Genomic DNA, 18,259 nt, shown 5'->3' on the forward strand with positions numbered 1-18,259 from the left:
TTCATCAAACCCAACCACTCTAATCATTCATTTGCCAAGGTAATCTGCATTAATTACATCATCACTGTGCCAGCTTCCTTGTTCTAAGCTTCTGATACAGCAACAGTAATCTGTTCTTTGCTGCTATAGTTCTTGCAAACAAGAAGAAGAAGAATGATACAGACATGCAACAAACACTTGGCTAATTCACCACCACTACCTCCTCCGTCTTCTGTTTGATGAAGAAAATGATCTAAAAGAACTGGTCTTGATGAGGAAAGTTGTCGGAGAGAGGAGTGGGGTGGCGGCGGCGGCAGGCTAGAAGATGTCGAGGATCTCGAGGATGTAGCCGTTGCAGAGTGGGCAGCTGCCGCGGTTGACCCAAAGCTCCCGGGAGCACAGCCGGCAGAAGGTGTGGCCGCAGGGGATGAAGGCCGCCCCCTTGTGCCGCACCATGCACACGCAACACACGTACATTGTGCCGCTGCCGACGTCCTCCAGCGCCCACTCGTCGTCCTCCTCGGCCACGAGGGCTGCCGCCAGCGCCGCCGCTGCCGGAGAGGACCCTTCCCCTCCGCTGCTCCACAGCCTGTCCGTCTGCTCCAGCAGGGCCATCAGCGAGACCCTCGCTGGCTGCTGCTCCTCCTCCGCAGTCGCCGCGTCGGCGGTGCCCCCACGATCGGAGCTTTCTCCACCGCCGCTTGTGTCTGTTCCGCCGGATGGCTGCTCCTCCGGCGGTGACGTTGCCGCCACGGCAGGGTTGTACTCGGAGATGATGGCTCCGCGGCCGGGAGTGGATGCCGGAACGGGGATCTCGGAATTGCCGGCTAGGACAGCGTTGGGGCGCACGGGGACGACGAGGGCGGGGTACGGCATCTGGTTGGGCCGGCCGGATGACGCCGCCCAGGCGAGGCGAAGGCGGTCCTTAAACGACTTCCAGTTGATGCCATTGCCGACATTACCGCCTACAACCACCCCACTCGTCTCCTGCTCCTCCCGCATGATATCGAGCAACGTTCTTCCGCCGCCGGCACCTCCGGCCGCGGAGGAGGCTTCCCTCTTCCCGCACGCGGCGACGGCGATAGAGGGGCGCGCCTCGTCCTCATCTTGGACCTTGAGGAGATCCCGAAGATTACAACAGTTCACCACAGCCAGCTGCTCCGACAGCGTCACGCTCCGCCTTACGCCCCTTCCTTCCATTGATCCAAAGATTCAACCTTCGCAATGAAGACTCCAAAAAATTCGATCTTGAAGCGATCTTTCGCCTCAAATCCCAAGGATCTACCAAGAAAGTTTGCCAATCAAGATCAAGAACAGTAAATCAAGAAACCAGAAAACTCAGTCTGCATCATTTCCGCTCAAGCACCTTAGTTGAGCGAAAGGCAGGCATCAGATTCCTTTCTTCAAACCACGGCGGTCCTCAATTTCCTTCTATCACCGCATGAAAAGTGGGGAAAAGAAAACGCGATTAGAGCGAGAATTACGAGCAACAAAGGAACGAGGTGTCAGAAGAGGAAAAAGGAAGAAAGAGAGGAGGGAAAAAGAAAAAGGTTCAGACTGACGACAAGGGAGATAGAGAAAGCGGATTCTGCTTTTGGGGATCGGCGTCGACGACGATGGGATGACTTCTTTTGTTCTCTCTCCTTCCTTTCCTTCTCCTTATCCTGTCTTCCAATGCCGATGTTCTTCTTCTTCTTCTCTTCTCGAGTGCGGGGGGAGCGAACGGATATATAATCTACGTTTCCCGTGTAGAGTTGGAGCCGTCGGGAAACGGAACCGCTCCTCCGTTAACCCGAACCCGTTTTCAACGGTCGAGAGCCTAAATTACCCTGAAGCCCTTGCATATAACCATAATGTCCTACTATTATGCCGCGGTCTTATATATATATATATATATATACACACACAGAGTAGTAGCAGCTAAACATGCAATGCGTAGAGTGTATTATTAGATCAAATTCATCATTGCAGTCACTGTTTTTGATGAAACATCAAATGGTAGCACAAATAATTCACTTCACAGTCCTTGTTCTTGTTCTTGTCTGCAACTACTACTGCTACTCTTAAAGCATCCAAATTAACGGGCCGTGACCACCGGCCGAGACAAGACAAGGCAACAATGCGTGCACACACACATCTCTCTCTCTCTCTCTCTCTCTCTCTCTCTCTCTCTCTCTCTACTGCAAGGGATTGAAGGTACATACGGGAAGGTTTGGCACAGTGGAGTGATGAGTGGTTTCTGTCATCAAGATGACCAAACGTGATGAGCAGGGGAGAGCAGGAGATTCACGGGCGTGGATCGATGAGGTTTCGCCCACTGCACTCTGCATGAGGCCAAGCTTGCGCCCAAGCCATGTCCTTCCCATCATTGTCAGTCTCCGTCGCTGCTCCTCAGAAGCGATATGAACTACTCCAATAATGGTCTTATTGATTCTAAATGCACTTCTGGGAAGATGAACAGTTTCAAGATGACTCAGTGTAAGACATCGCCGGAGGACTCGAAGCAGAACAAGTTGACTTCAGAAGAGTTATCGATCGAGAGGAAAAGAAGGCCCTCTCCTCTATGCCATGAGATCTCTGAATGGTTTGGATAAGAGTGGTGAGGCCAACACCACCCATCGGAAACATGGCTAGAGGATACCGACAGATCGCTGCGTTTCGGCATTTCTTCGAGCATCTACTGTGCCAACGAAACATAAAATCGCCGATATCTATCGTTACTGGATAGATTTTGCCGACTTTGTGCGCTCTACAGGAGACAACCGGAGGAGCAGTCCGGGATATGGGTCGTGCAGCTGCTCGAGTACGAGCAAAGCTTTGGGCCATTGTCCCACCGTTCATTCGGTCATTTCGTCAAACAGGTTATGAAAACCGGATTCCATTATTATCATCGATTATTTGGTTTCTCACCCTCCTAATAATTTCAAGAGGCTATTAATATCAATTCGAGTTTAAATACCATTATACTTATCATTAATTCACGAAGATTAATTACAACGGTTAGTGTTTTTGATGATAATTTTATATTTAAAGAAATAAATATGGAAATGACTAACTTTGGAGGCTATATATTCAATTTTGCCCGCAAAAATTTGCGCTGCAGCCTTCGATCGCGCGGGCGAAAGGCCCCAAACGACTGGCTGGCGGAGCGTATGGCTGTTGGTGGTGGTTCTTATTCCCCTCCTCACGCTTCGTGGAGATCGGAGTCTCTCTCTCCCCCTCTCCTCCTCCCCTTGTTCCTATCGTCCGAGACCCCCTCCGCGATGGGACCTTGCTCTTCGCCGCTCCTGCTCCGACCCTGATCGATGGCCGCCGCCCGCCCATGGACTACGACGCCGCCGCCGTCACCGACGGGGTCGACAAGCGCGGCGCCATGGCGTCCTCCGCGGACGTGATGGGGGCCGCATCGCCTCCGCTGCTCCGGTCCCCCATCGATCAAGGTCCGGTTTGTTAGGGTTTGTTGGGCCGATCGCTATCCCCTCGTCGTTTGATCGTTTCATGTTTGCTTGTCGTCTTGCTTTGGTGCCTTCACGTACCTTTGCATTTGTTGCGACTGCAGTGACAATGTGGCAGATGAGAATGAGAGAGATCGAATCCGTGGAGTCCGGACCGTTTCCCGAGCGTCCACGGGAGCCGGACTGTACTTATTACCTCAGGACTGGCCTTTGCAGATTTGGGATAACTTGCAGATACAATCATCCTCCGAATAGGCAGATGGTAAACCTGACTCATCTGGCTGCTTCTTGTCCACCTTGACGAACTATTTCATATTGATTGCAAATGACACTGTGGTCTTCGGTGGTTCCAACCTTGTTCTTATCCAAGTACAGGACGCTGAAATGGTGCAGAGTGATTATATTGCAAAAGTCACTAATTGTCTTATTAAGCTATACGGTTCAGGCACCGCTTTGCATTTACATATAACATTCCTATAAACAATCTCTTCTGCACTTGATTTTTAATGTATTTTTAAAGGAAAATTTTGTAAGATGTTGCTACTGTAGGCTATCATAGATATAAAAGTCAATGGATGTAGCTCATCCAAATGCAATTAGTTCTGCTTGTTCTCACATTTCTCATCATCAACCTGATGATGTTCAGCACTCATTACTTGTCAAGACTTCCCTATCATTCAACTTCAGCTTCAATTATGGGAATTGTTTTGTTTGCTTTTATGTCTTAAAGAATGAATCGGCAGCAATTTAGACAATTGATATGATGATTGGTGCTGATTATATTTATTCCTTAGAGCCTGTATAGGTGATGCCTATGATGTAATAATTGGTGCTGATGTCTATGATGTGGACCACCCCTATTCCTAGGTGATTAACATGCTGTGTGCCTGCTTTAGATAACCTGTGTGAAACTTTTCAATCTTGTTGTTCTACTTTTTAACTATGTCAGTTTTTGTAGTACTTTTATGAATTAAGAAGAAAACATTATTTATTGGCTCACAACTAATTAGGATAATCGAATTTAGGAATCATATCTGTAAAAATTTTCAGAACATAATGATGGCAGTAGGTTTGGGTGTAAGTTCTCACTAGATGCGTATTTAGACCCAGACAAGGGTGTGTTGGCGAACAACAAAATGCTTTTTGTCAAGTATAATGATGTCTGATTTTAATAGGGTGTAATTCTTTAGATATATTGACACAATTCTTATTTGACTTAGCAACAAATAATCTGTTGTGTGGAAAAATTGGTTAAAAAAGATATGCTTCTATCTGTTATTTAAACTAATTATTATCATTTGTGAGTAGCTCAGAGTACTCTATAACATATTAATACATGCTTGAAGACATTTAACATTGTTGACGACTGTTACTTATTCATTCTTGTCATTTTTTATTGTATATTCGCCTTTCACTGGTTTCTTCTGTATGATTATGAGTTTGTAATATGACCTCAATTTGTGCATGGCTTAAATGTACTCATGGTGTGAGTTCACCAAAACTGATGGTTTTGATTAGGTCCTATTAATTGTCAGGCTATTGCGGCAGCAAGGATCAAGGGAGGATATCCTGAAAGAGTTGGGCAACCTGAATGTGAGGTAACTGTTTACTGGCAATTTCTTCTTGCATTTATTATATTCAGTTATTTCCTATTTTCCCTGGATTTTCCAATGATTATTTAGATAATGCAGGAAAAATGGAAATTATTGAAGATCGAATAGTTGGGATTCTTGCATATTATATATTCCGATATGTCCAAATTTTCTGGTTTGTTTTAAAGATAGAGTTGTTGGCACATTGCTGCTTTTTGTTGCTTTTGTGGTATCATTTATTTCTTATGTTAAGTGTTTAGTATCATGTATTTGTTTACATAGATGCTATCTAGTTCTCTGGTATATCCCCCACTCTTGTGGTGTATGGACCATACTTTTTTTTTTGCTATTGTATCAACAAATGAAAAGTAAAAGCACCAATAACATAAAAAGTTCGCACCATAATGGTTATTAGTTCTGGTATATATGTAAAAGATTTGCCATTGTTACTTGCTTGCTAGTATTTGAAAGTGTCTCAGGAATTGATTAGTTGATGTGCAATTCCTGTTACAGAATTTATGTGTTTCTGGAGCTCCTGAAGTTAAAATGCTGTTACTATATGTCTTTTACTGGTTTCAATTTTCTTTTAGTCTAGTACTTCCTTTATTCAGTAAATCACCTCGGTTCTTTTTTTGTAGCTTTGGTTTATCTTTTGTTTACTTTATTTCAGTTTTGTTACTGACAATCCAGAATGCTTCTTAATGCATCCACTGGTCCAAGTTCCTTTCTCGTGAGTTTTGATGGGAGTGAATTAGATGTAGCTGAACTTGATTTTATAACCGTCTTTACTCACCAAATTTTCCTTTAATAGTCAGAATTAAGTATTTAATACTCCTAATTGTAGTTCAAAATCCTAGCTGTTTAACATTACACTTTTGGTGGTTATTATGTCTAGCTTCTTACCTAAGTCGCCATCTGTTTGAGGTTAAGACAACTAAGAGGAAGATTATTACAGTTAAATAAGTTATCCGGTGAGAGGTGTGATTTAAACTAACCTTGGCAATCATTCTTGCCAAATTATACAAAGCAGATAGCTACATCTGCAACCATACATAACATAGTTTGTGAGGGGGTTAACAGCTTTATGTTGGGTTGGATGTTTTAACTTTTCTTAACCGAACGTGGCCTGAGAGTCCATAAAATGGTGGCCACGGCTTTTCCGAGGAAATTAATCTCATGTGATTGGAAGTTTGATATTGTTCTTATTTGAACAAAATTCTGACTGAGGGCAGGAGCCTGCTCTTTTTCCTCTCCGATACTTCTCTTCTTCGCTCTAGACTCTCTATCTCTCTTTCCTTTGTTTTTCACTTTATCTCATTTCTTTGCTGTAATGTAATGATGGATTAGATAGTATTTGGTGCATGCCATTCGTGATCTGCAACAAAAAGATTTTTGAAGTCGACTTGTATGAATTATTGTATTGATGTCTACATACTTGGAATACATTTCAGATTAATGCTGCTTAGTTTCTGTTAGTTTTATCTGAATGAGGCTTGTTTGATTAGTACTGGAATGCCATTTTGTGCTTGTGTAATCTTCTTCTGACACAACTTTCTTTTGTTATTCTTTTCTAGTTCTATCTAAGGACTGGTACATGCAAATTTGGAGCTACATGCAAGTTCCATCACCCAAGAGATAAGGCAGGAATTGCTGGAAGAGTCCAATTAAATGTTTTAGGTTATCCACTTCGTCCGGTTTGTAACTGCTACTTTTGGTATCTAAACATTATATTTCTGGAAGTTCTTGCTAACAAGTGTACAACTGTTATGTTATGTATGATAGCATACTCTATAATAATTTTATTGTAGGACGAAGCAGAATGTGCATATTATATGAAAAATGGAGAGTGCAAATTTGGGAACACTTGTAAATTTCACCATCCACAGCCTAACACAATGGTTTCATTATGTGGTTCTACTGTTTATCCTGGTGTTCATTCTCCTACTTCTGGCCAGCAGTCTTATACTGGGGGTTTGACAAACTTGTCCTTGTCAAGAGCTTCTTTTATTGCTAGCCCTCGATGGCAAGGTCTTTCAAGCTATGCCCAAGTGATTTTTCCTCAGGGTTTGGTTCAAGTTCCTAGCTGGAACACTTTTTCGGTAAATCCATTTTATTTGAAGCCCTTCTAGCATTACAGAATATTTATGATTCAGACATGATATTTTATCTTTAACATCAATTGCATTTTGAACCATGGAGACAAATTTTCTCTTAAACGACTGATAAAATGTCATGGTGCAATCCAGCAAGCTGTGTGCATAATGGAATGCTAATCTATTATTCTCTTCTCCTGATCCTTTTTTACTTTTCCTGAACTACAGCATACGGAGAAATGGTGCACTTCTGTGTGCTGCATTTCTAAGAATGAAATTCATATTGTGTACATTCAAATGCATTTTAGATACAACTAAATATCAAGGATTGACATTTTGGGTATTGGACCCATGTCAGTTCATGATACGACCAATACAGATCTGGTCTGTGTTGATGTACTGACACACTATATGCCAGTACAAACCATGGTGGAGAGGAGAAGGAGAAGGGGAGGAACAGGAGGCATTTGTGCATTACTTTAGAAATTTGCTGACATCCATACATGATAAATAGCATTATCTGTATGAAAAGCCATCATCTTCAAATGTGCTTATCTTGCCCATGTTATGTTATGAGTGTTCATATGTATGTAAGGACCAAAAAATAATTGATAAGAGGTTCCAGTTTGTTGCAAAATTCTCTTTCTCGACAGCCACGTCCGATGAACTTATATGGACAATTTTCTTGTTCTTTAGTAATATATGATAATTTGTAGTTGCATTTCGATGTGCTTGACCAAGAGCTAGGTCTTAGACCAAATGAAATGTTCAATACTCGAATATCTTTTGATATTTCCTCTTAACAATATGATTTGTTAGATCTAATACTGTTAGATGATATAGGTTATCCTGGTATAACTAGTTTACTGGTACGTGTTGTATGCCTCCCCAGGGACAGTTGAGGTCTGTTTCATCTTCAGAGAGTCAGCTGCATATGCCGCAGACAACTCCGTTTTATGGAACATCTCGTCAGAGTGAAACGACTACAGGGGTTCAAGGAATGATCCACTCTTATCGATCCGGTGCTATTCCTCTGGGTCAGTATGTATTGGCAAGGGACAATGTTTTCCCTGTGAGACCTGGTCAACCTGAATGTGAATTTTATTTGAAGACCGGAGATTGTAAATACGGTGCGGCCTGCAAGTTCCATCATCCTAGGGAGAGACTAATTCCTATCCCTGACTGCGTGCTGAGTCCTCTAGGCCTTCCATTACGCCCTGTAAGTTTTTTACAACCTCATTATTCCCTCTTTCCCTTTTTCATGTATTATGTTCTGTCCGAAGCGTGCAACATTCACATTTAACAGAAAACACAGGTTCAATATTCTTTCATTATCACTGAGAAATGTAACCAAGAAACATGTTTTTGTTTAGTTTACTTCAGTAGTTGATTCTACAATAAAATAGTTTTAACAAAGCATAATTATTAGCTTCTACAAGTAATTAAAGATTTTTGAATCCATTTGATTTTTCACATTTTAGGTAATTAGCTTCTGCAAATTACTAACTCCTAGACAAGCTGAAGGTTAGAGAAATAATACAGTGAAAAATGCATTTATTGATTGAAATTTACAATCTATATTTATATTGCTTTTCGACAGGCTATAATGAGGATTAATGTAAATTAAGTTGTATTATTGATGAGAAGATGGTAGAGTCATCTGTACTTCTCTCTATTGTATCTTATCGAAAGTCAAAATGAGCAATTTACACTGTTGGACTTTTTTTTGCAGGAAATATAGCTGCATTGTTCTATTCTCTATTCGTTCTAGCAATAGTGATCAAACTGTGGTTTTGAGAACTATAGGATATTAATATACTAAAAATTGACTGTGAGGCAATTGATCTACCGCTGGATGCACTTGCATTTTTTTTCTGATAATGGTTTTGATTAATGTTAGTTCCATTTTGCTAACAGGAAGAACCCATATGCATTTTTTATTCACGATATGGTATCTGCAAGTTTGGCACACACTGCAAATTTGACCATCCTATGGCAGCACCCATGGGAATATATGCTTACAGCCTTGCCACATCCTCTTTAGCTGATGTGGCAGTCGCTAGAAATTTACTTGCAACCTCGTCCGGACCTCCATCGTTCCAAGCTCCTCTTGAAGTTGCCACCGGGAAGTCTAGACGACTTTTGTTCTCTGATTCTCTGCAAATTGCTTCCGGCGATGAACGTATCAAGTCAGAGGGATCACAAGCCACTTCAAGCACCGGCAAACTTTCTTCTTTCTGAGAACCTTGTGAGATAAAAGGTATCTTTCCGAACCAAGTTTTTCATGAAGAACCAAGTTACGGTGTCTCATTCCGGTTGTTGTACCATGATGCTGTTTCACTTTGAGATTAAAGAAAGAGAAAAAGATTCTGTGTTTGACAAATGCACTATGCTTTTCTAACAATTTTACATGAGAGCCAGTTGTGTCTAGATTTTGTTCTTTTGGCCGACTGCCATGCTGCCATCCCTGCTTAAAAATTTTAAGTTATCTTTATGTTTATTATTCTAAATTTAAGTTATATATATATATATATATATATAGGATTAATTCGAATTTTCTTAAAATATATATATATATATTTTACTATTAATCATCTGATTATTAACTGATCATTTGATTATCAGTGTTTATTTATTTTTTTGACTCAGATAAATTAATTCCAATTAAAAATAGAAATGATTAATCTGAACTTTTGGACTTTATGTTATTATGGACAAGCCGAGACGAATAAGGCAGGAGATACTGCTTGAAGAAAGGGTTGACTTCACTCGTGTCTCTCGAGGCTTTCGAGTCATTATGCACAATGCAAAATGGGGATCGGTCTCAAGAACAACTGTCGTAAACGTCTGAAATCATTCCTGCAGGTACAGAGGTCAACGCATCATCTGAAGGAGCAGAAAAGAATGCTGCAATGCATCATCTGAAATCTAGCATGGTATATTATAGCCCCCCAGATAACCTCACATTTAGCAGTTAACATTAAGTAAGAAGCCATTCAAGAGATTTTAACAGCACTACTACTACCATCTCCAATGTAGTCATTATAGAGAATCTACATTTCGACGACAATTTTCCCGGTGGCGTGGCCACTCATGCTCCTGGCCCAGGCCTCCTCTGCCTTGGTCAACCGATGTGTCGAATCCACAATGGTCTTGAGCTTACCTTCCTGTGCCATGTCCACCAGAAACTTCATGTCCTCGGACTTGGGGCTTAGTAACAACGGCACCAGCTTCTTCTTCGAAAAGGTCAGCTTCTTGAGCATGGAGGTAGCCATGGTCTGGAGGGTGGGAGTTATGTCGATCACCTTCCCCTCGGTGCTCAGATTAGGCTCGAAAGTGGACCAGGAAATGTTGGTGGTGCAATGGATGACTGCATCGTACTTCTTGCCTGATGGGCTACATAGCTTTGCACCTTCGGGAGTCTTGTAGTCGAGCACCTCATCCGCGCCCAGACTCTTTATGAGTTCGATGTTGCGGGCGCCGCAAGTGGCTGTGACATGGTGGCCTGCGTGCTTGGCGAGCTGCAGCGCGTAGTGCCCCACGCCACCGGAGGCTGCTGTGATCAGAATGTTAGATGGCTTGTCGGTGGCATCAAACTTGGTTCCGGCAGCCTTCAGTGCCTGGAGAGCAGTCATGGCAGCCGTTGGTAGGCTTGCGGCTTCAGGGGGAGAGAGTTCAGGCGGCCTAGTCACCATTAGGCCGATAGGTGCCACAGCAAACTCGGCGAGCCCACCACCATTCTGTCATAACAAATTATCGGAAGTCAAGAAAGAAAGAAAAAAAAACACAAGCATGATAATAATAGAGAAAGAGCAACTTTGCTGAATTGAAGGAGCAAAAGATAATTGAGAATTTGCTGCAATTAGAAAAGATCGACACAAAAGTCAACAAACCAATAAAAAGGTGTTATAATCTCAAGTCACCTTAACTAAAGTTTATAGCATCACAATCTCTCAGGTGGTTTCACAGTTTGATTTACCATCACATTCATCTCATTGTAAACAAAATCTATGTTTAAAGAACTTCTCTACCTATGGAGTTTCCCAATCAATTAAATAAAGCATACATGAGATCAGGCATTAAGCTATTTCAAAGATTCCATTTTAATTTCTTTCACTAAATGAAAACATTATGATGCACAAATAACATCGAGCACACTTACAAAAAAGTTCAGCATGCCAACAACTTTGTCACCTTTCTTGAAGGCACTAACTTCAGGACCCAACTCAGCAACTTCTCCTGCTACATCAGCAACTGTTTCACAAAAATGAAGATGTCATCAAATAAATACAGTGATTTCACTTTCGCTGAAACATAATAAACCAGACATACTCGATAATCATGAGTTATTAAACACGAATTCGAAAAAGAAAAGGTCTATCGGTTGGTTGATGCAAAGGAAACCAGATAAACCTACCTTGTCAATGCACCTAAAAGCAAAACATGATATGCTAACAATAGTCTCGGTGTGTCCATTGCAGCTGTTCATTCATATATTTACTAGCATAACAAGACATTTATGTATGGTGTATTTTGGCTAAAAACAACTTCAAGAAGCAACGAGAACGGGCAAAAAAAAAAGTTACATAGACTACTCGAGTTTAACATGAACATTTCATGTAAATTTGAACCACAAAACTGCAAAAGGACAATAAGTGCTGAGAAAATTGATTGATGATCTAAAGATTTTAGAAAACTAGCACGCATCATATCTATACAAGTTTACTGACGAGAAAAAAGGAGAATAGAAAAAGATCATATGCTTAAATAATTAGGTATTAAATTGATCAGAAACCATTTCTTTCTGCAATCATTGAGTTACAATGACAAAAAGGTTGCTCAAGAGATAATAGATCGCCTAGCACATTCAACATATTGGTGATGATAACACCGAAGTTCTCAACCACCGACGAATAATCTTCTCTATCATTTAGTGGTAGTTGCTTGCTTACCGGGTGTAAATGGAAACTTGGGTGGCAAAAATGGACGCAACATGCCAACCTGAATTTTCCAATCGATTGGGTTTATACTTGCTGCCTCCAACTTAAGCAAAATCTCATTTTTCTTTGGTGAAGGAATTGGAACCTCAACATGCTGCAGTGAGCATAATAATCAATCAAACAGAAAAAATAAACCAATTGTGGTAAAAGCACAACGATGTGATAGGTGAGTTTATAAATAACAGATCCGGATCAGGTACCTATGAACCTTGATATTTTGACAAATTCTTGTAAATTTGAAAGTAATAGACCACATGTTTCACTAGGCAAAACAATACAACAACAACAGTATGCAGGTCAAATAAGACTTCATGGTATCATAGAAATGTTCCTAGAGAAATAAAAAATAAAAAAAATAAAATCAACAGAGGAGCATAAAATTTTGATCCGAAATACAATTATAGATCTCTTAATCCTTAAACCCAGAAGAAAATTCTGCGTTAGAAGTGGTTTTCAATCATCTGGAAAAAGCATGGTGACTGATTCCTAGATGAAGAAAGAGTAAAAAGAAAAGGAGCAGCACATACTTTGGTCAAAAAATGAATTATAATTCCGGAAAAATACAATTAAAGATAATTTTAACTCCTAAAATTCAGTTATTACGTAGGTTTAGCAGAGATTTTTGATCATATATAAAATATATATATATATATATATATATATATATATATATAATTTTAAATAGATTTGTCAAGAGGTGAATCTTAGATCTGGAAAATACAATGACAAATCTTTTAACCATGAAATTTAGAAATTGTGTAGGCTAGCAAACATTTCGATCATATATAAAAACCAAGGTGTCGGGTTCCCAGAAAAGGAGGAAAAAAAAGGCATGTAATAGTGAATAATTTTGTTAAAAGGTGAATTTTATATCCAGAAAACACAATTGTAGATCTTTTAACCCTAAGATTCAGAAATTATGAAGGTAGCAAAGGTTTCGATCACATATAAAGATCAAGTGGTTCAGTTCCCGGAAAAGGGGGGAAAAGGCATATAATTGTAAATAGTTTTCACAAAAATCAAAAATTTCAACTGGAAAATACAATTACGGATCTTTTAACCCTAAATTCAAAAATAGTGTAGGTTAGCAAAGATTTGGATCATATATAAAATCAAGATTCGGGTTCCCCCCCAAAAAAAAGTAAAAAAGACATATAATTAATGCAAATAATTTTGTCAAAAAAATGAATTTTACATCCAGAAAATACAATTACAGATATTGAAACCCTAACGCTAAGGGGCGTTCCATCAGATAACAAAACTAAGGGATCTTGGGCCAGCAACAGTTAAATTATTCGGCCACTGTTGTGTATATATATTTACATATATAATATAAGAACAGTCTATGATAAGGTACAGGGCATTGACTCACGCTCTTCTCAACCGCTCAAACACAAGTCAAAAGGTAAAGACTTTCCGAATATCTTCATGATTTCTTTGAACAGAAGCGGACCAATGAATTACGTAAAGCGAATTTTTATGGATTTGGCCTGACTTGATTAAAATACGGTTGTCTGACGAGTTAATTTGTAAGGGACAAGGCCTGGTTCCACCATTTCAGGATGGAGGAGGCGGAATGAATCCCATCGCATCAGGGGGAGAATGGAACTCGTACCGAATCGGCAGCCTGCTCACCTTGAGGGCGCCGGCGCCACCGCCGTAGGACGGGTACTGGATGGCCTTCATGGTGCTCTTCTCCTCCGCCATGCGTTCTTGGTGGGTAGAGACCGGAGAAATCGAGAGCGAGGGTGATGGGTGGACGCTCGTTGCGCGCACCATTTTTATTGAGGCGACGAATCTGAAGGGACGCAACTCAAGACAGGGAACGCCGTTACTGTCCCAACCATGGGCTGTGGGGCCCACCCCACCCGGGCGTCGCGCCCCGGCAAGCGGATGTAATGGGGTGTATACCCTGGCTGGAACGAGACAGGAAATCCGCATCGTGCCCCGGCTAAAAGCATGAACCATTGTCTGATGACGCGGCGACCATCCATTGGATATCGGTAACGTACTCCATCCACGACGCTGTGATAATATTTTAATATTTTAATTACTTTTAATAATAATAAAAAAATGACGAAGATATAATCTTATAATAATCTATCCAAGTCTTGATTAGATAAGCTAGTCAACATCTTTATGGTTCATAATTTTCACTCAAATCATTATAATTTTTTCAATACATCGAAATTAATTCACAATTCATCGGTCATAATTTAAGAATTCCTAAATTTATAATTTATTTTGATAAATTATCATCCATTTCAAATCTATAATTTCATACTCCACTATTTGTTGTTCCTTATTTCCTCTAAATTTTAATTATACGTTGAAGAATATAAAGAACTGTTAATTGAGTGTGTTTGTGAATGAAATTTGTATGTAGTATGATTCATTCTAAGAATAATACTTTTTTAACTCAATAATAGAAAATTTATCCTAAACTTCTCTCTAAATCGAGTATATTAAAAAGAAACACTATTATTTTAGTAGTACTATTTTCTTGATTTTGGTCTAATAAGGAAAATAATATTTTTCGGATATAACCCTACAATAAATATATGACAACTTGAATCGATTAGAATAAACATCTTCACGTTATTTTGTCAAATTCTTTGACTCCAAATCATATCTTACCTACATAATTCATTCATTAATGATTCTTCTTTTTTTTTTCAGAAGAATATTACATTAGCCTTTTGAATAATTTATCGGGTGATTTTTCATTAACAATTTATTTTTTCTATTAATATCCTTCTTTTTTTATTTTCATCCATCACTTATATCGATATCGTTTATTCATCATCTCTACTATCTATGTCTTAGGAACGTCGCTCCACTCATTTATCACCTCGGTCCTTACTCACATCACGGGGTATTTATGTTTATGTGTGATTTTCTTCGATCGTCGTGTTTATTATTTTCGATCACTTTTCATCACCTATCATCTCCGTTGAAGCGATGTTATTTATAATTATATCTTTCTGATCGTCGTGTTTGTGTTTCTTCGTTTCTCTTTTTTTCTCTTCTCTCTCATGTTAGTTTGAAGGTCACTGGTTTCAGCTTGAAGCTTAGAAAGAGGCAAAGGTGGTGGTGATCAAACACCATGTTCGCCGGAAGGCAGGCAAGCTGAGAACGTCCCACGAGCAGATGACTCATAAATGGCATATCCGGCGGATAACTCATAGAAGACAGGGAGCACCGATTTGGCGATGCGTCCCATGCCGAACGGACATATCAGGCGGCGTTGGGCTCCTGCGAGCGGATGCGACGGAAGTACCTCGAAACATGCCTGACGACGCGACATCGTCTGGTCGAGGCAGGAAATCCGAGCCGTGGCATCAACTCGACCTCGAAACATGCGTGGTGACGCGGCAGTCAGTCATTCGCCCACCAGACGATATCCTGCGGAGTTTGGAAAGCCATGCACGATGCTGCACATCAAATCAAACTACAGTGACAATATTCTCCGAATTATTTGACCCTCCCACCGAACATGATTTAAATATTCATAGAGTTTACGGCCTGCTTTGAGAAATTATCATTCACATGCAAACCGATGATTTCATATTCTACTATTAATAGTTCATCCTTTTTCCTCTAATTTCCTTTTTTGCATTGCAGAATAAAGAGAAATTGTCAGTCAATTATGCACACCATGTCAGAGGATCCGATCTGTCACGATCCTCAATATATATATATATATATATATATATATATATATATATATATATATATATATATATATATATATATATATATATATATATATATATATATAAGAGTTAATTAGCCAATAAGTAATTTATTAAATAGAAAGGAATATTTTCTGAAATGCTGTGTCCTCCTGCGTATTATCCTTAGGAAGAAGAATATCCGGCGGGATATTCCCACTGCATTGTTGAAAGAACGGCGTTTCGACATCCCATCTCTTTCCACCCGTTCGAGTTACCTTTCTGTGAACTGGAGAATCCCGTAGGGTCCTTGCTGACTGGATAAGGTGCTCCCGTTATATAATGTGGACTACTCGTACTATTTTGGAGAAGCTGGACCCCACCATCGCCACCGACCTTTCTACGTACCATAAAGTGCCACCACCTCCTCCTCCGCCTCGAAGAAGGTCTCTTTAGCGCAAATGGCGTACATACGAATGAAGCGGGCCACCGGCCCGCTCGACGGCGAAGTTAAGGCGCGCCTGCGTGGAGACGGCGCCCTCCGCGTCGCTGGCTATGCCAGTACCGGCAGCGACCAAGGCGCCGCCACCTGCCTCTCCCGTCTCGTCCACGCCTTCATTGAGACTGGCGGCCACGATACCCCCTCTTCGCCCAAGGATGATGGAGACGACGAAGATGGGTCCGAAGCGGACGCTGCCGCTTTCGATCGGGATCGCGCCGCCGCGAAGATAGTCCGGGAGCTGATATGCCCCGCGGTGGACATGAATCAGTTCCGAAGGAGGCTGGCGGGCGAGGTCTACGAGACGGCGGAGGGGTTCGCCTGGCTAAGGTCAAGCTGCGGTGGTTCTGCCTTCCGGCGCGCGGTGATGGCGCGGCTGAGGGATGCGGGGTACAATGCCGGGATCTGCAAGGCGAGCTGGGAAACCTCCGGCGGTCTCACAAGCGGGAGTTACGAGTACATCGACGTGGTGGCGACGGCGGGGGAAGGGGATGGCGACGAGCAGGGGAGAAGGTACATCGTGGACTTGGAGTTCGCGGCGGAGTTCGAGGTGGCGAGGGCGACGGAGGGGTACAAGGAGGTGGTAGCGGCGCTGCCGAGGGTGGCGGTGGCGGTGGCGGGGGAGGAGGCGGTGAGGGCGGCTGTGCGGGCAGTGGCGGACGCGGCGCGGAGGTCGCTGCGGGCGCGGGGCCTGCACGTGCCGCCATGGCGGAAGAGCCGCTACATGCTCGCCAAGTGGCTCGGGCCCTACCGGCGGACGACCAACCCAGTGCCGACCTCGCTCCCCGCCGCGCCGCCTGGCGGCGACGTGAAGTGCCGCGCGGTGGGGTTTCCCACGGCGGCAAGGCTGTTGGCGGCCCCCACCGCCAGGACCCGGTAGTAGAGCCGGCGACGGGCGCGGCGAGCAGTGACCGAGTTCTTTTTCCTTGTCTATAAGCGGTGATCGACCAAGTGGGTGACGTGACAGCGATGACGTGGGCGAATCTGTCTCGTGATTGACCAATTATAATGGGACCACGTTTTGTGGATAATCGGTAATCATACCGGTCGAGGATGTCATATCCTTTTCTGTAGAACATGCAATGTAGTAAGAGCAGAGGCCGAGGCTGATTTGACGTGGCACACAGCATCACTGCCGTCGAATCATGATTCGACAGGCTGATGGACCTCGCGGTCATCCTCAGAGATGGGTCCCGCTCGTGGTTGCCGATAGCGGCCGCCAATCTGGCGTGAGACGCACGACGCGGTGCACAATTGAGCTGGGCCCCACCGTACCAGGTTCATCTCAACCGCTCATCTTGGAGCGACATCTGATGTGACGCGCACGAGAGAGGTAGTGGTCTGGGTTCTTGATCTTGAAGTCCGACGGCAACGTCGGTCGTGACTCGGGTTGCGTGGTTCGAGATCATCCGTTGGTGGTGGATGCATTGATATCGTCAATGGAAATATGCATCAACGAGGTATTCGACCGACTGACCATGAGAAGCGTTCTTTGGCAAGACGCTTAGACCTGCATTCTCTCGCTCATGCATTAACGAGGTGTTCGACAAAATGACGATGAGAAGCATTCTTCGGCAAGACGCGTCCACTTAGATATCAACCACCTAACGTCGAGGCATCGTCCACTTGGAGTATGTAGAAAGGGGAGAGGGATAAGAGTGTTTGACCTCAATAACTATTCTCATGTTTAAATTTATAATCAATCGATCCCTATCGGTTCATGATTGGAAAAATATTCTACATCATGAAAAATATTTAGATAATATTTTCTATTCATCAATCGAGGAGCAACTCCGAATGAAGACATCATTAGGTTAAGAATATAAACCATAAAACTATATTCCATCTACCGGCTTTAAGTCTTCGAAAAGAACCGCAAGTGATAAGAAATACGACGAGTTAATTGCCATGGAATGATACCAACGGAATTATAGGCATTTCTAGATAATGCCACAAAACTAATACCA

At 42.1% G+C, this 18,259-nt stretch overlaps 4 protein-coding genes across 6 annotated transcripts; 2 read left to right on the forward strand and 2 right to left on the reverse strand.

Moving 5' to 3' along the window:
- LOC135627890 (uncharacterized) lies at positions 1 to 1,701 on the reverse strand. Of its 2 annotated transcripts, none has more exons than XM_065134332.1 (3): positions 1,542 to 1,701; positions 1,346 to 1,407; positions 1 to 1,260 (listed from the first exon to the last, which is right to left on the reverse strand). In XM_065134332.1, exon 3 carries the CDS (start codon positions 1,177 to 1,179, stop codon positions 298 to 300), a length of 882 nt encoding a protein of 293 aa, XP_064990404.1. In that variant the 5' UTR covers positions 1,180 to 1,260; positions 1,346 to 1,407; positions 1,542 to 1,701; the 3' UTR covers positions 1 to 297. The 2 variants fall into 2 exon arrangements, with proteins under 2 accessions (XP_064990404.1, XP_064990403.1); XM_065134331.1 differs by having other exon boundaries at positions 1,346 to 1,410.
- Positions 1,702 to 2,702: 1,001 nt separating this feature from the next.
- Positions 2,703 to 9,549, forward strand: LOC135627889 (zinc finger CCCH domain-containing protein ZFN-like). Of its 2 annotated transcripts, XM_065134330.1 has the most exons (8): positions 2,703 to 2,840; positions 3,083 to 3,419; positions 3,539 to 3,696; positions 4,970 to 5,032; positions 6,601 to 6,720; positions 6,835 to 7,125; positions 8,012 to 8,338; positions 9,037 to 9,549. In XM_065134330.1, exons 2-8 carry the CDS (start codon positions 3,302 to 3,304, stop codon positions 9,358 to 9,360), a joined length of 1,401 nt encoding a protein of 466 aa, XP_064990402.1. In that variant the 5' UTR covers positions 2,703 to 2,840; positions 3,083 to 3,301; the 3' UTR covers positions 9,361 to 9,549. The 2 variants fall into 2 exon arrangements, with proteins under 2 accessions (XP_064990402.1, XP_064990401.1); XM_065134329.1 differs by lacking the exon at positions 2,703 to 2,840 and having other exon boundaries at positions 3,295 to 3,434.
- A 487-nt stretch (positions 9,550 to 10,036) lies between these two features.
- Positions 10,037 to 13,885, reverse strand: LOC103970723 (chloroplast envelope quinone oxidoreductase homolog). The gene is made up of 4 exons (XM_009384625.3): positions 13,755 to 13,885; positions 12,072 to 12,213; positions 11,282 to 11,373; positions 10,037 to 10,859 (listed from the first exon to the last, which is right to left on the reverse strand). The coding sequence occupies exons 1-4, from the start codon at positions 13,824 to 13,826 to the stop codon at positions 10,173 to 10,175; spliced, it is 993 nt and encodes a 330-aa protein (XP_009382900.2). The 5' UTR covers positions 13,827 to 13,885; the 3' UTR covers positions 10,037 to 10,172.
- Positions 13,886 to 15,917: 2,032 nt separating this feature from the next.
- On the forward strand, positions 15,918 to 17,458 carry LOC103970954 (uncharacterized). The gene has a single exon (XM_009384863.3). It carries the CDS (start codon positions 16,255 to 16,257, stop codon positions 17,170 to 17,172), a length of 918 nt encoding a protein of 305 aa, XP_009383138.3. The 5' UTR covers positions 15,918 to 16,254; the 3' UTR covers positions 17,173 to 17,458.
- The last annotated feature ends 801 nt before the right edge of the window (positions 17,459 to 18,259 follow it).

This window comes from Musa acuminata, chromosome BXJ2-11 (assembly GCF_036884655.1).
Source record: "Musa acuminata AAA Group cultivar baxijiao chromosome BXJ2-11, Cavendish_Baxijiao_AAA, whole genome shotgun sequence".
Lineage (NCBI taxonomy): Eukaryota > Viridiplantae > Streptophyta > Magnoliopsida > Zingiberales > Musaceae > Musa > Musa acuminata.

What these genes read in the sequence shown, in the direction of transcription:
- LOC135627889 (XM_065134330.1), top strand. Translation starts at nt 3,302, where the DNA reads ATGGACTACGACGCCGCCGCCGTCACCGACGGGGTCGACAAGCGCGGC. An exon ending in CTAGCTGGAACACTTTTTCG is followed by an intron (nt 7,126 to 8,011) that starts GTAAATCCATTT and finishes ATGCCTCCCCAG; the next exon opens with GGACAGTTGAGGTCTGTTTC. An exon ending in TAGGCCTTCCATTACGCCCT is followed by an intron (nt 8,339 to 9,036) that starts GTAAGTTTTTTA and finishes TTTTGCTAACAG; the next exon opens with GAAGAACCCATATGCATTTT.
- LOC103970723 (XM_009384625.3), bottom strand. Translation starts at nt 13,826, where the DNA reads ATGGCGGAGGAGAAGAGCACCATGAAGGCCATCCAGTACCCGTCCTAC. An exon ending in GTGGCGCCGGCGCCCTCAAG is followed by an intron (nt 12,214 to 13,754) that starts GTGAGCAGGCTG and finishes TGCTCACTGCAG; the next exon opens with CATGTTGAGGTTCCAATTCC. An exon ending in TTGGCATGCTGAACTTTTTT is followed by an intron (nt 10,860 to 11,281) that starts GTAAGTGTGCTC and finishes TTGTTATGACAG; the next exon opens with AATGGTGGTGGGCTCGCCGA.
- LOC103970954 (XM_009384863.3), top strand. Translation starts at nt 16,255, where the DNA reads ATGGCGTACATACGAATGAAGCGGGCCACCGGCCCGCTCGACGGCGAA.
- LOC135627890 (XM_065134332.1), bottom strand. Translation starts at nt 1,179, where the DNA reads ATGGAAGGAAGGGGCGTAAGGCGGAGCGTGACGCTGTCGGAGCAGCTG.